Below are 15,499 nucleotides of genomic sequence, written 5' to 3' on the forward strand. Positions count from 1 at the left end.
GTGGCAGAACAGCCTCAGGCTGAACCTCGCCCACGCAAATAAAGAATAAAGGTGCCTGGCAAACTAAAAGATGAAAAAAGTAATGATATTGTTAAGGGATTTATTGGATTACGAGCAAAGATGTTTGCAATTAGATAAAAGGGAGACATTATTAAAAAAGCCAAGGGAGTAGGTAGAACCATAGTAGAGAATAAATTCTCCTTTGATGATTATTGCAACTGTCTCAAAACTAAGTCTCCCAAACTGAGGAAGGAGAAGAGAATCCAAAGTATTCATCATATATTAACTACAAATAAAATAAGAAGAATTGCCCTGGATTCAGAGGATGACAAGAGACAAATTCTCTCATGTGAAATACATACATTACCATGGGGTCACTATTGCCTAGAAGATGACAACCAATGTATATTTGCCAATAAAATAACCATGAATCTGTTTGGGTTTAGAAAACAAGCTATGGAAGTGCCTGTTCAGATAGTCCCACCAAATCTCACTAATCTCTTGTCTAAACTAAATAGACTACTAATTATCCACTTGAACAGTATCCTAACAGAATATAATGATGATAATGGAAAAATATTTTATATTTTTAATAATAATCTAAATTATTACAAATTCTCCATTGTTGGGAAACTTCAATTTACTATAAATCCTGAGAACAAAGGTGAGATAAAAATATTTACTGGGAGTATTATCTGTCGTATTAAATATGATAAAATGAATACTATCACCACATATGATATATCTGCAAATGATTGTCTGTATATAGAGTTGCCGGGAGATTATGATAAACTTATACCTCTGTTTTTGTAGTTGAAAATCACTTATCCTATAATAAACAAGCATTACCAAAATGCCTAATGTTATTTTTGGTCATACAAAACACAATGATCACAGTGATGAAATTCTTGTACTTGATATTAAAGTCAAAAAATTACGTACTGATCTACGAACATTACAGGAAACTCTCAACTCTAGTCTCCAATCTGAAATAGCTAGCCTCCAGTCTCAGTGTCTGGATCCTATTTTCAAAATTGTTGCTGAACACAAATCCCTACTGCAAAAACACACTAATTTGGCCTCAATGGACAATCTTCAAAACTTAGAAGAGAGTGTAGGCAAATTAAAAAATGAGGTTGAGAAATTCAGACAAGCTCAGACTACTAATGTAGAACAACTGAAACAACAAATAAATAATCAAACAAACAGTATTCGTACAAAACTACAAGCAATCATCCAAAGTATCAAAACTCAAGAAGATTATGATAGTATAATTGCTGATTTGCGTGAGCAGTTTCAATCCTTTGACATTCCTACATTGGAAAATATAAAAATTTAACTACAAACAGATGAGCTGCACACTGCTATAACTGAAGTCCAAGCCAAACTTCAAATATTGGAAGATTTTATAAATAATCTACCCTCCTCCAGTGAATTTAATGCCATTGCTCGTAATGTTACTAACATCAAATTCCAGCTTGAGACCTACGAGGATTTTGGGGAAATTCAAAGAACCGTAGCCCACATTGAGGATACTTTGGTAACTATGAAAAATGAACTAATGAGTGTCCAGGAAATACTGGAATCAAAATTACCTGGCATTACTGAAACTCTGAGTATAGTCCAACAACAAATTACTAAGCTGGAAAATCTGAACGCTGAATCTGAATTATCTCATTTTCATCATTTGATAGATGACATACAAAACAAATTAGAAACACTTGAACAATCAACACCTACACAAAATAACATAATTCAACTCCAAAATGTCTTAAGTACTGTAGCTGATGCTACAGAATTAGATGCTGTGAAAGAAGCTCTGACGACACTCCAGAATACTGTAGTTAGCTTACCTACTTCTTAGGAACTAAGAACTGTGAAAAGAGCAGTAAATAGAATACTCAAATCTGAAGGTATCAAAAATATTCAGGTGGAAATTGTACAAATTCAAGAAATTATTGCCACTTTACCCACCAACCAAACTGTCAGTGAACTTCACTCATTATTTATAGAAATCAGAAGCCAAGTACATGATCTCTCTAGCCAAAGCTCCAAATTGAGGCTTGTGGAGAGTTTACAGCAATTATTTCAAACATTAAGCTTCAAATTGGGACTATACGTAGAAGCAAATAAAGAATCAGCCTTATCAAGTTTCACCACACAGCTTCATGATATAGAAGAACAATTTAAACAACTGTATGTTGATGTGCAAATCAAACCCAGCTATGAGGAGATTGTTCGTACTATAGGGGAACACTTGGACCCACTGCTGAGCAAATTGGATGAAGTAGAATCTAGTCAGTTATTCTCTGTTGAGATTGTCAGACTTCACAGTATTCAAAATACTAGAGGGCACTGGACTTATGTTAAGGCTGGTAATATTTACAAATTATATCCTTACTCACAGACTCATGAATTTTTCCTCAATGGTACTATTTGAAAAAGGGAAAACAATCTGAGGTGCCACTTTTCACGATATAAAGAAAAGATGGTGTGTTCAGAGCACTTCAAATACCAATAGCATCTTGGGATAATACTACCAATAAATATAAAATACATGAAGATAAACAATTGTCTGTTTTTGATGTTGAAACTGGTGACTAATCATTATTTGAAGTTAAACAATTGTACCCTGAGGCTAATCTCTTTTATGTAATCTTCTCTTACCAGACACAATGTCTAGACAAAATATAGTTAATGAACTACACAGACCAGCTCGTCGTAACTACAAACGACTATCTGTGGTAACAAAAGGAATTGATGATCTGTGGCAGGCAGATTTGATTGAAATGAACACCTGAAATTTGAAAATAACTGAATAAGATAAATCATGGTTTTAAGTATTTACTTACTGTAATACACACTTTTAGTAAATATGCTTGGGCTTTTCCTCTGAAATCTAAAACAGGAGCTTGTGTCACTGAGGCCTTTAAGTCTGAACAAGGCAGAATACCTCGTGACCTACAGACAGCCAGAGGAAACGAATTTTACAATTCCACGTTCACCAAATTAATGGTCCAGCATGACATTAGACATTATTCTACATACAGTGATTTGAAAGCTAGCATAATTGAGAATTCAACAGGACATTAAAAAGTCATATGTGAACACAGTTTAGTTTGCTAGGTAACCATTTTTTCTGATCTTGTTCATAATTACAATAACTCTATACATAGAACCATACCAAGACTACTAGAAGGAAGAGGCTGGGGTCAGACACGCCCATTTCCGCGACCGGCCAGGGTGTGACGTCACGGGCGGACAAAATCCAGCTGAACTTTTACCCCATACGGAAAGAAAAGTGTTTACTGTTTTGAAAGGCTGATCTGTTTTGTTCTTTGTGCTTTAAAAGGCTATTTTTCTCGTAATTCTTACTTGTGTGGGTGTGAAGTGTTGCAGTTTATGTTGCATTTATAATGCCTTCCGAGTGCGGTGTCGGGACGTGCAAAAATAACAGGAGAAACAGTAAGAATATTAGTTTTCACAAATTCAAAAAAAATTGTTGTTTGTGCTTTGTGGGTTGGGCGATGTAAACGAAAAGAACCGTTCAAACCTGAAAACAGTAGGGTTTGTTCAGAAGATTTTTGTGAAGAAAATTTTGAAAGAGATCTGCAAAATGAATTGCTGGGACTTCCTCTTAAAAAACAAAAAAAAACGGGCGTTTTACCTTCGCGTAATTTACCTCGTGTTAGCTCCCCCAGGAAGTCCGCCCGAAACGACCGACAGGAGGCCAGGGAGACGAGGAAGCGTGTGAAACAGTTGGTGGGCGATGTGAATCCCAAAAAGAAGCTACGGACAGAGGAGACCTGTCACAATGATGCACCCATCAATTTTGTACAGGAGAAGAATGAACAATTAAGATCGCATGTACAACACTTGGAGGAGAAACTGAAAGAAGGAAAGTTACGAAACATAACACTTACAGCACAACTTTCGACTTTGCGGAAAACACTTAATCCCATTAAACAACGAAAAATCATCTTCAATCAAGTTCGAGGAATCCTACAGAAGTGTTTCTTACCAGGCCAGATCGACTATTTGCTCAACTGCAAATGGAAAACCCACTGGAATCCAGAAGACATGACAATTGCTTTGTCGCTCTGGAGTTTAAGTAAAAAAAAGTACCTTTTCCTTAGAGAGAAACTACATCACCCCCTCCCCAGTGTAAGCACTCTTCGTCGGTGGTTTTGATCGATCAAGTGCAACCCAAGACTTTTGACGGAAGTCCTCCGAATATTAAAAGCGAATGTGGAATCAATGAATGTCATGGAGAGGCTCTGTGTACTTGTGTTTGATGAAACGAAAATTTTGCGTAAGGCGTGCTACGATAAACAAACTGATAACATTTATGGCCCGTGTGATCAGGTGTTAATTGTGATGGCAACTGGACTTGTGGGAAATTGGAAGGAGCCTATTTATTATAATTTTGATAACATGGGTACCTGGGGGAAACCCTGGGGGGTAAAGGCGGTCAGGGGCGTGGTGCTGATCACATCACCCCTACTCACGACCGGATCAAGAAAGTGTGGGGCGTTACCCCCACACCCCCTATACGCCTTCATGGCGTGGTGCTAAGCACAGGGGAACACTTTACCTTTTTTTATGTTCGGCTCACCAAATCTTTATTTGTTAATCTTGTGCAGCAGTTGGAAAGAGCTGGTTTAATTGTGGTTACCTCGGTATGTGATCTTTCTGGTGTAACTAGAAGATTGTGAAACGAATTTGGCATAACTATTAACAATACTTGTTGTGAACATCCGTGTGCAAGAGCAGAAATATTTACTACTTCGCAGACATTCCTCATATGGTAAAGTTGTTAAGGAACATTTTTTTTTGTCGAAGGGGTTTGTGTTGAGAACCGAGTGCACGGTGACAAAACAGGCATTGGTAAATCTTGTGGAGATTGATTCCGACGAAATTCGCATGTGCCATAAGTTGCGTGAAAGCCACTTAAATGTAAGCGGAACAAACAAACAGCGCGTGAGATACGCCACTGAACTTTTTTCTGAAAGTGTATCGACAGCTGTGCATTTTTTATTTCCACAAGAAAATAATGTAGCAAATTTTCTCCTGGCTGTAGACAAATTTTTCGATGTCTTGAATTCTCGTCTCCCCTTTGATTTCAAAAAGCAACTGAGAAGCGGTTTCAGAAATCGTTTAAGTGAACAGACACAGGTTCTCCGACAGATGCTGCTACTCGTATTGGGAATGAGAAAAATTAATGCAAACCATCTGCTCCCATTTCAGGAAGGTATAGTAATATCAGTAACGTCATTATTCGGCTTATTTGACTATGTAAAAGATGTTTACCGTGTGCGATACATATTGACAAGCAGACTTAATCAAGACTGTCTGGAAAATTTGTTATCCCACATACGTTCCATAGGCAGGCAGTATGACCATCCAACTACGCTCGATGTAAAATACAGAATGAGAAAATTGCTGCTAAGTGCCAGTGTTCAGGCAAACCGAGACGCCAATGTTTCAGTTACAGATGACGACATCTCCATTTCATCTGAGCTTTGCAGTGAGTTACTTCAAAATACACAGAACCTGAGCAATGTGGACGACTGTGAATTAATCCAGGAAGATTCTGAAGAATTTCAAATAATCAGTCAATCTGCAGACGTTGAAGGTGTCAATGAAAAGCGTTTGGCAAACTATTTAAACATGCTAGAGGAAGGTTTGCGTTACATAGCAGGATATATAGCGTTCAAAGAGCATAGAAATCACCCAGAATTAACAGCGAACGCAGAAGCAGAGAGTTCGTCTAAGGAGACACATAACTGGCTGTCTTTCTTATCTAGAGGAGGACTTTCACATCCCACTGATTCCTTTTTTACCGACATAAAGAAAATGAACCTCCACTTTCTTCAATTCCATGACCTTAAGAATTTTTGCTTAAGGTCGAAAGTTGTTAAACGTGTTTGTGACATAATACACACAGAACTTCCACACATTCCTCCAAGTGTTGTTCAAAGAGTCATAAGACTCAGAACTGTAATCCGAATGACGAAAGTTAACGAAGAAGTGAATATTAATAGCAGAACCAAAGTTAACAAATAGAAAAAGTTGAAGTGAAACAGCTCGTCCCTCACCTCTGAAACAGACGACTTCATAAGTATCATTTATTATTATTATTAATTAACGCATTAAACGTATATTTTTCTTTCTGCCCTAACAAAATGCATTACTAGGTGTATTAACACCAATTTTACATGAAACCTAATGTTTCACAGAGGAATGTGACGACATATAAACTACCGATAAAATGTGTGCGTAAATGGCTGTGTAATCCAACTGTAAGGACATACGTTATATCGGATCCTAAGTCGGGGAATTCACTCCCAATTAGCTTTTGGGCATAATTACGGCTCTTTTTTTTTTTTTTTTTTTTCCATAATTACTGCTTTGATTCGGCTGCGAAACCGGAGCGTAGAGCGATCTGTCCGCCCGCGACGTCACGCCTGACGTCAAGGACTACAGTCGGGCCGCGATAAGAAGCGGTGTGCAATTAGAACGCAGAACGTTCTGCCTCCTTCTGACCAAATTCTGTCTCCTCGTTGGCTGCCATGTGGCTGGGGATTTTCTGCGTTGCCACGTTCGCACAAACAGGCGGACAGGCTAGTCAGCTGTTGGCAAGCTCGGGAAAAAATAAAACGTCACGCAAAATTAAGCACGTATTTTATTACATTGCCAAACAACATTTATTGATAAATATTGTAAAATCCAGACATTCTGGATGGGAAAACAAAACATGTTCAAAATTTCCCTGGCCTGTAAATTTCGAAATCTACATACTATTATTGCAAAGTGACTGTTCTGGATTTAAAAATTGATACTTCCCAGAATTTTATTGCACACATTGTAAAATCCAGACATTCTGGATGAGGAAACAAGAAATGTTCAAAATTTCCCTGGCCTGTAAATCTCGAAATCTACACAGTAATTATTCCCTGAAGTGACTGCATTTCTTGATTTAAAAATTGATACTTTCCAGAATTTCAGACACTTGTAGAAAGCATCAGCATATCGAGAAGTCGGGAAATCAATGCCCTAAGTTGAGATCGTGAAGGGAAACTTTTCTCCAATTTCGCCTTCGTCTAATTACGGTGTTACTGCTGTTGGTGTATACTTTAGTACATATTTTCACGTTTCACCACAGACTAATTTGTCTGTGGTTTCACTAGTATTCTAGTACAGTGGAACCTTGATAACTTGAGGGGGGGGGGGGAGAAAAAATTCGAGGTATCAAGGATTTCGTCTTACCAAGGTTCGAGTTATTGAGGGCGAAAATCGACGAATTCGAGTTATAGAGGTCCAAAGTTTACTGACCCTTCTGAACGTCGGCACTACGTATGCCTATAACGTACGTAGCATCAATTTACGATTGTTGATCACCTGACATTGTACGTAAGCACCCTACACTTCGACTTATTGAGGTCCGTGCCACTAAAACCTCGAGTTATAGAGGTGATTAGAATTTAACTTCGACTCATAGAGGTTCTCCATAGTCTACCTTCGAGTTATTGAGCTCGAACGGCATCCCATAAACTGTATCAAGGTTTTATTCGAGTTGTTGAGGTAAAATTAGTATTGAGTGTTATGGACAATTCAAGGGGATTACAAAAAAATCGACTTATCAAGGAATTCGAGATGTTGAGGTTCGAGTTCAAGGTTCCACTGTAACATGTGTTTATGTCGGTTCTCTTTGCATTCATTCGTTATTCCTGTCTCAGAATTTATTTGACGATTATTCAATTTTCGTCTTCTTGCGACAGTGTTATGATCCGGCCATAGTGACATAGAGGTGTATCTGTAGGAAAATACAAGCCGCTAACAACAGCTATAGCAACTTGGAGATGGTAACAGAACTAATCCTGACCTGCCTGGCCTATTCGCGTATGCATCTAATATCAAAAATAGACATGTAGACATGTGAATAGGTTGGGTAGATTAGGTTTAGTGCTGTTAGCATACCCTGCACAGCAGACAATACATGCACATAATAGCTTAAATAAACAAAATTTAACCTGCCTAACCTATTTATATGCTTATTTCTGCTATTATGTGCCTACGTGGATAGGTTAGGCAGGCCAGGTTTGGTGCTATTAGCACGTATTTCGAAGTTGCTAAGGCTGTCCCTAGACGCTCGTACATACATTTCCCAAGTTGCTAAAGCCGTCGCGAGTCGCTCGTGGGGGAAATAGCATCTTTGGCAACTGGGTTCATAACCAAATATCAGCTCACTACCTTTATCATTATATCATGGAAGTTGCCATGTCGGGGGGGGGGGGGGGAGGACCAGTCGATCAGTTCGCCCCAGAAAACAACCAGAAGTAAATATGCACGTTTTGTTCCTCAGGAAATGTTGCCGTCCCCATCCATGTCAGCAGGGCTCGAATCCCATGGTGAACGTTACAGGTGGCAATTTTTCTGGCAACGTCGCTGTATAAGATGAGTATGGGAATCACCCAGCCTCTAATCAATGGCAATGTTGCAGGCCAACGAGGTTCTGGCGTCTGGATTTACAGTTTGTGTAATCCTTAGTAGGGCTGTGTTTTGTCATGTGTACTGAGTGCCCCATTACAGCCTTAGCTTTCAAATATAGGTAAGGAGATTTCAGTACTCAGTAACATGTATTGATTTCAGTTATGAAGCGGCTAGACCCCGTAAATGTGACGTGTGCAAATAGCTTAAGTGCTAATGCACCCAAAATTTTTATTTCATTCATTCATCTAATCAATGAGTACCTGGGGGCAAACATCGTGTTTGTTTCTGTGCGAGTCAACAGGAGTTGGCCGGAGAGTGGTGCTAATCACATTATCTCTACTATACCTCCACCCCACCCTCCGTAGTGATTCTGGATTCTGTAGCCATTATGCAATGCAAAAGGAAAAGTTTTCTTCAAAAATCTACATACTCATACCTAGTCACTTTTATCTGGTGTCACTGGCGTCCGCAGTTTTTCTTTTGGGCGAGGGGTCTGGAATTAAATTGTTGAATATAGTATAACTTCGTTCTAGGAGAGCATGGTACTAACTAATACAAATAAACATTCATTTTAAAAAAAAGTTGTTTACAAACAAAAATGAGGACCGGGGTTCATTTTAAGGGAAGCTTGCATTTACCACTTTCGTATCTGCCATGAAAATTTGTATTTCATCAAAATTTCGGAGGGGGCTGTAGCTCCATCAGCCGCCCTCTGCGTGCGCCACTGTTTGCTGTCGTTACTGGTATGGAGTAGTTTTTTTAAAAAATCATTTCTCGTGTTAATTCTTACAGAATTTTGTTTGTGAATTAGTATAGAGTTATAAATTGTCATTTGCAAATCCACTGAGTTTTATTAAACCGATCTAAAATAAACTAAAATATTACGAATGCACTTCCTTTGCTTTTATTTATGAAAACTGGTTTATGGTGTGCTCAAAGTAAAATAATTATAAACTGAAGGAGAATGTATTTATATTAATTAATGCGACTGATAATTTTATATTTTAGTTAACATTGTTAATATTGATGACGCTAGCTGCCCCATTACAAGCTTAAAGTGTACAATCTTCGTCATCTGCCTATTACATAGAATGTCGCGAAAGCTCCTTTGTGTAGTATGTTTTTTGATGTTTGTGATTCATAAAAATGTATCTTGTTATCTGTGATGGAAGATCAGTGCGTGGGAAATACCTGTGGAATTCCATTCACCACAAAAAGTGCAGAAGATCCTTTATTTTATATTATTGGTAATTTTAAATAACCTAGTCAGTAAGTTCAACATATACAAATTCCCAACCATCGTGAATTGCGATTACTTGAAATATACGTTTTCTACATTTAAAGAAAACTAGAACTTAATTCACGACAAAGATTACACTTAAAGCTGTATAACTTACGTTACGAATAACTACAGAACTCCTAACAGCTTCAGTATAAATATTTTTTTTAAAAAAATGCACCGAACTTAAATACTGAAAGTGGTATTAAGTTTATATACATTTACACATACTCCATTTTACTATTTTCTTTCTTTATGTTCATTAGTTTACGTCGCTGTTCTACCTCACGGATTAGTTGCTACAATAAGAATGAGTGATGAACAGATAACGTGGATGAAAAGTCAACCACAAACATACATGGAAAGCACACAACACAGAGAGTAAGGATGTCGAATCGACCCTTCTTAATAGAAATATGTATGATACATCGTTGGAAAGGGTATGAATCAAGGATTCCAGAAATGTAAGGTGAGGAAACAATTGGAATTGGGAAAAAAGTAGTATTAATTACCGTCCCGATTCCGGGCTCCGCCCCTGGGGTAATTGAACTACCGCCGCCTACCGCTACCGCGACCCCGCCTTTTTCTATAGAGTCCCTTTGAATAAAAACATTAAAAAATACGAATGAAAATATGATTTAAAAAAAGTTGAATCCTAGTAGAAATTCGCATATAGACTATATTCACTTTGAAAACCAAAGTTTGACATGGCAATACTGTGTGTTTACAACATGGATTAGGTTCAAGGAAACCAGCTATGGCAAATAATGTAGTAGTATTTTTTTTTTATTATTTCATAGAAATGTAAATTCAAATTAGAAATGCACAGTGGCAATTCGAAGTTTTAAATACGTACTATTAGCGCACAATATTTCTTTTTTACTTTCAAAGGGTAAAACACAAGGGTCGATTGTGCAGTCTAGCCACACAGAGGATTATACTGGTTGTGAGTTCAGTCGTCAGAGCCTCGTTAGTCTGCAAAATTCAGTCTAGATTTTACTAAGTGGAAGCTCATCACTACATCACTTATTGTTGGAGTAATCATACTTGTATGTTATACGATATCTAACCCTGCTATTTCACCAACAATTTGTCCAAAATTTCCTATCGGGGTGTAAGGTAGTTTTTAGGGTAAATTTCGGCTCCCGCGTACCTAATGGTTACCAAAAACTCAATATGCTGACCAAGGCAGAATTTATTTTATTTTAAAACATAAACTAAACGTTACGTTTCAACCTTCTAGCAAGGTCTCGAAAGCCAGAAAACAGCAGCGATGGGACTCGAGCCGCTGAAAACTAGACAGGCTTTAACACTCAAGTAGCTGTTGAGGAGTTTTACTGAGAATAAATTTTGTGCCAAAATTACTTTAAGTTGGACTTTTGACAACATTTTGGTTAACTTTATGTAGTGCCGCTTTTCTGCTACTTTTGGCTAGTCGCGACGATGAGGTCGAGTGATGATATGATGAATTTGGTGAAGGGACACTCAGGAAGAACACCCAGTACGGTATTCGAACCAGGCTGTTAGGAAAATTTAGGTGTTACGGGGTTTTGTATGTGTCTTTGACCAGGTATTCCTAAGGAAGAAAGACAAGATCGGATGACGGTAAATTATAACATGGACTGTGTAACAGAAGTCGAGGTTCTCTTTAATATTCCTGGGCACCATTGGCGTCGCCAGAAATATTTGTAGGAGAGGGGGGTTCAGGACATTGTTAAAACTTAATTAGTAGACATAATAACAATAATTATTATTACTACAGTTATAATTGTTATTTTACAATAATAACTAATAATAAAAACTAGTAAAAACAAACTAATTTTATTCCATATTTATTATTTTTTATATAAACGGGCAGACTTCGCTACTCGAAGCACCAGATGAGTGAGTATTCCATTGTTTCCATTTTTTTCCGTACAGTTCATGTACTGGAGTTCATAGCTATTGTATTGTGCTATTAACTCTTACACACCTCGTTCAAGAAAAGACTTTAAAAGTTAGGGGAAAATGTTATTCATAAAGTTTTTGTTGTGTAACCTCTCACATATAACTATAACTTCTTGAATTTTGGAATCTGTGGAACCATGGTAAAATATGTCTTTACTATGGTTATTCTGTTCGAATACTAAATAAATTAACTTTATTTCTGTTCTTAACAAGCTTTCTGTTTTCTGTAGGGTCATTTAATACCAAATCATCCAATGGTGGTTGCATGACCATTTTAGAAAGACATCATTTTTAGTACATACATTTGCACATGTTTCTAGATATCAAAACAAATGTAAAAAAAATAATCCCTGTCCTTAGTTCTCCTGGGGCGGCCATTTTTCCAACATGGTACATTACTTTTATTTTCTCATGTAGTCTCGGAACCCACTAGAGCTAGAGACCAGGAACAAAATTCATTTTCTATCTAATGAAGTATACTTTCTATGATATTTAAATATGTTTTGCTCAAAATTGCATCCTAAGTACGAACGTTATGGTGGAAATTTGGGTAACAATAGTTTTAAAACTGGATTTTTAAGCAATTTTTTTTTTAAATGAAGGGGTTTAGTCTAAGGCTTGAAGTTTTCCATATGTGTAGACCTACCTGCAGGGTGTCTCCAAATAAAATATCAGTGCTTAGAAAAGCAACCCGTTTTTACAGCATGGGATCAAATATTTCTGTTTATGGAATGTTTACAGTTTTAAGGGTTAATTATCTCAGATTGGTCCTCATGAAAAATTCTGAAATTTGGCACAAAGGATGCCCTGCATGAACGTAACTCACAGTAAAAGTCTCAACTTTTAGACTCAACACGTTAGGCCAATATGAGGTAGCGTATGTGACCTAATTGGTGAAGTTGCGGAGTAGGGTTAAGCTACATGCAGACAAATTGGGTTTAAAAAAGCCTGAGAAAATATAGTAACATAGGATTTTAATATTTGACTCGACGAAAATTGAAATTACAAGGTATAACAATTGGAAGATCTGCGAAATGTTTGATTTGTTTTGTACCCACGTCCAGTTGGTGCTGTCAACTCCAAAATTGTGAGTTTCCTCAACATTTTATTTGCTGGAACACAGGTGTCAGCAAGTGATTTTTTAAATGTAGTAGTGCATGCAGCTTAAAAGTAGGTAGTGGCGTGCCCAGAAATTTTGAAAGTGAGGAGGGGGCTTACACATACCTTTTTAGTAGACAGACCTCTTTTTCCAGCTTTTCCTGTCTCAAACATAATAACATAATTGTTTAAGGAATACTAATAATAATAATAATAATAATAATAATATAATTGAAAAAGGTTTTTCATATGGTAAAGTATGTTGTGATCTTCTGAAATACTATTTAAAGATAAAGTTAAGGGAATTTATTCAATCAAATTGCATCACGTGATAAGGCAAAAAAGACCAAGTAAGCCTTACCAGGTAAATAAAAATGCCCAACATGTTATGGTAAAATGTTCATCTCTGGAGAGAGTGACTCACTTAAATGCCAGAATGGAAATGATGATGTCTATGTCTCAACCCAACAAACACTGAAGGAACTCGTAGATGAAGGCTCTTCTGATTTCGATAAATTTCCTGTTTCAAAACTGAGGATGCTGATTACAGAAAAACAATAAAGTTCTCTTCCTCGCAAAACTATTCGCATAATACAAGAAGTGGAAAGGAAACTGGAGAGTTGCTTTTCAATTTTTCAGAGAGTATTAGAAATTAAGAAAAAGAAGCCAAATGTGACAATCCATTACGTGGACAGTACAATCATTTCATTGAAATGTTAAAAGAAAAATGTAATTTAACAAAAATTAATATTGAAAAGGTCAGAATTATCACTTTGTTTGCTACCACGAAGTCAAGAAAAAATATTATGTGATGAACTGGGGGTTTCTGACCATTAGTGAGAGTAAGTACGAACTTAGTGAAAGAACAAGGAATTGTTCCTCATTTGACAAAGAGAATGAGTATGAAACTGGCGATGACAGCACAAACTGGACGTGGGTAGCAAACAAATCAAACATTTTGCAGACCTTCCAATTGTCATACTTTGTAATTTCATTTTCAGTAAGTCAAGTATTAAAATCATATGTTACTATAGGTATTTTCTGAGGCTCTTTTAAACCCAGCATTAAAAAAAGAAAAAGAAAAGGTTTCATTATTCTATGTATGCATGTAGCTTAACCCTACTCCGCAACTTCACCAATTAGGTCGTATACGCTACCTCATATTGGCTTAACGTGTTGAGTCTCAAAGTTGAGACTTTTACTGTGAGTTACGTTCATGCAGGGCATCCTTTGTGCCAAATTTCAGAATTTTTCATGAGGACCCATCTGAGATATTTAATCCTGAAAACTGTCAAAATTACATAAACGGAAATGTTTGAGCCCATGCTGTAAAAAAGGATTTTATTGTATTGTATTTCTAAGAACTGAAGACTAAAATTGGTAAACGCTGTAAGTGCCACAATAATTCAAACACCGTTTTTCACGTTAAACTGTGAAATGTGCCATGCTTTATAATGTGGTAAACGTGAAATGTGGCTGGTAGCCCTCTAAGTAGTTCAAAGGGCGTGTAAAGAGGTCACTAGTGTGCACGTTCTTACGGGCTGAACGATGCGATTTCCCAACACTTTCGCTATTGGCACTTACAACGTTTACCACTTTTAGTCACTGATGTTTTATTTGGAGACACTACACATATGGAAAACTTTAAGCCTTAGACTAAACCCCTTCATTTAAAAAAAATCGCTTAAAAATCCAATTTTAAAACTATTGTTACCGAAATTCCCACCATAATTTTCGTACTTAGGATGCAATTTTGAACAATACATATTTAAATATCATAGAAAGTATACTTCATTAGATAGAAAATGAATTTTGTTCCTGGTCTATAGCTCTAGTAGGTTTCGGGATATTAAGGTTTCTGTAAACTGCTACATGAGCAAAAAAAGTAATGTACGTACGAGGGCCACTATTTATATTTTGAGCCTTGGCAACACTGATTGAAGTTAGGCGCGATTTGACGTTTGCACGGAATCGTCTGGCATTATTGACCATAACGTACTTCAATGTTTTGTCAATAGCTTCATTTGTGTTGTTTATGTTGCCTTGGAGATTGCGCGACAACAATAAAATGGAATTAACTCGTGAACATTTTCGTGCGATGATTTTTTACGATTTTCGACGTGGATTATCAAGACAAGAGTGCAACATACTTCCACATTTGGCGATGAAGCCCCATCCTTTGCCACTGTGAAACGCTGGTATAACGAATTTAATCGTGGCCGCCATTCGCTCACCGACTTGATTCGCGAAGGTCGTCCAAAATCAGTTGTTGTTCAAGAAAACATTGATGCTGTGCAAAACCTAATACTGCAAGATCGTCATGTGACATACTGTGAGATTGAGGCAACCATAGGCATTAGTTTCACCAGCATATGTAAAATATTACATGAGCATTTAGCTGTGAGAAAGATATGTTCTCGTTGGATCCCACACAATTTGACAAAAACTCAAAAAGACGCTCGCGTCAATTGGTGCAAACAAATGCTCAATAAATACAATCGTGGTGCTTCAAAAGACGTATATAAGATTGTAACAGGTGACGAATCATGGATGTATGCATATGAGCCGGAACGTAAACAGCAGTCGACTGTATGGGTGTTTCAAGATGAACCCAATCCAACAAAAGTTGTTCGCGCTCGAAGCACATCGAAACAAATGGTCGCCTGTTTTTTCGGGAAAACT

The 15,499-nt window shown here is 37.2% G+C and overlaps 1 protein-coding gene across 1 annotated transcript in view; it reads left to right on the forward strand.

Annotated features, from left to right (window-relative positions):
• Nucleotides 1-9,601: 9,601 nt before the first annotated feature.
• LOC145988847 (organic cation transporter protein) overlaps nucleotides 9,602-15,499 on the forward strand; it is an 86,716-nt gene continuing 80,818 nt past the window's right edge. The window contains exon 1 of the mRNA XM_083124082.1: nucleotides 9,602-9,740. Within this exon, the coding sequence (XP_082980208.1) occupies nucleotides 9,659-9,740 (82 nt within the window). The 5' untranslated portion in view covers nucleotides 9,602-9,658. The remainder of the gene's footprint in view (nucleotides 9,741-15,499) is intronic.

This window comes from Lepisma saccharinum, chromosome 6 (assembly GCF_977018435.1).
Source record: "Lepisma saccharinum chromosome 6, izLepSacc3.1, whole genome shotgun sequence".
In the NCBI taxonomy this organism is placed as follows: domain Eukaryota; kingdom Metazoa; phylum Arthropoda; class Insecta; order Zygentoma; family Lepismatidae; genus Lepisma; species Lepisma saccharinum.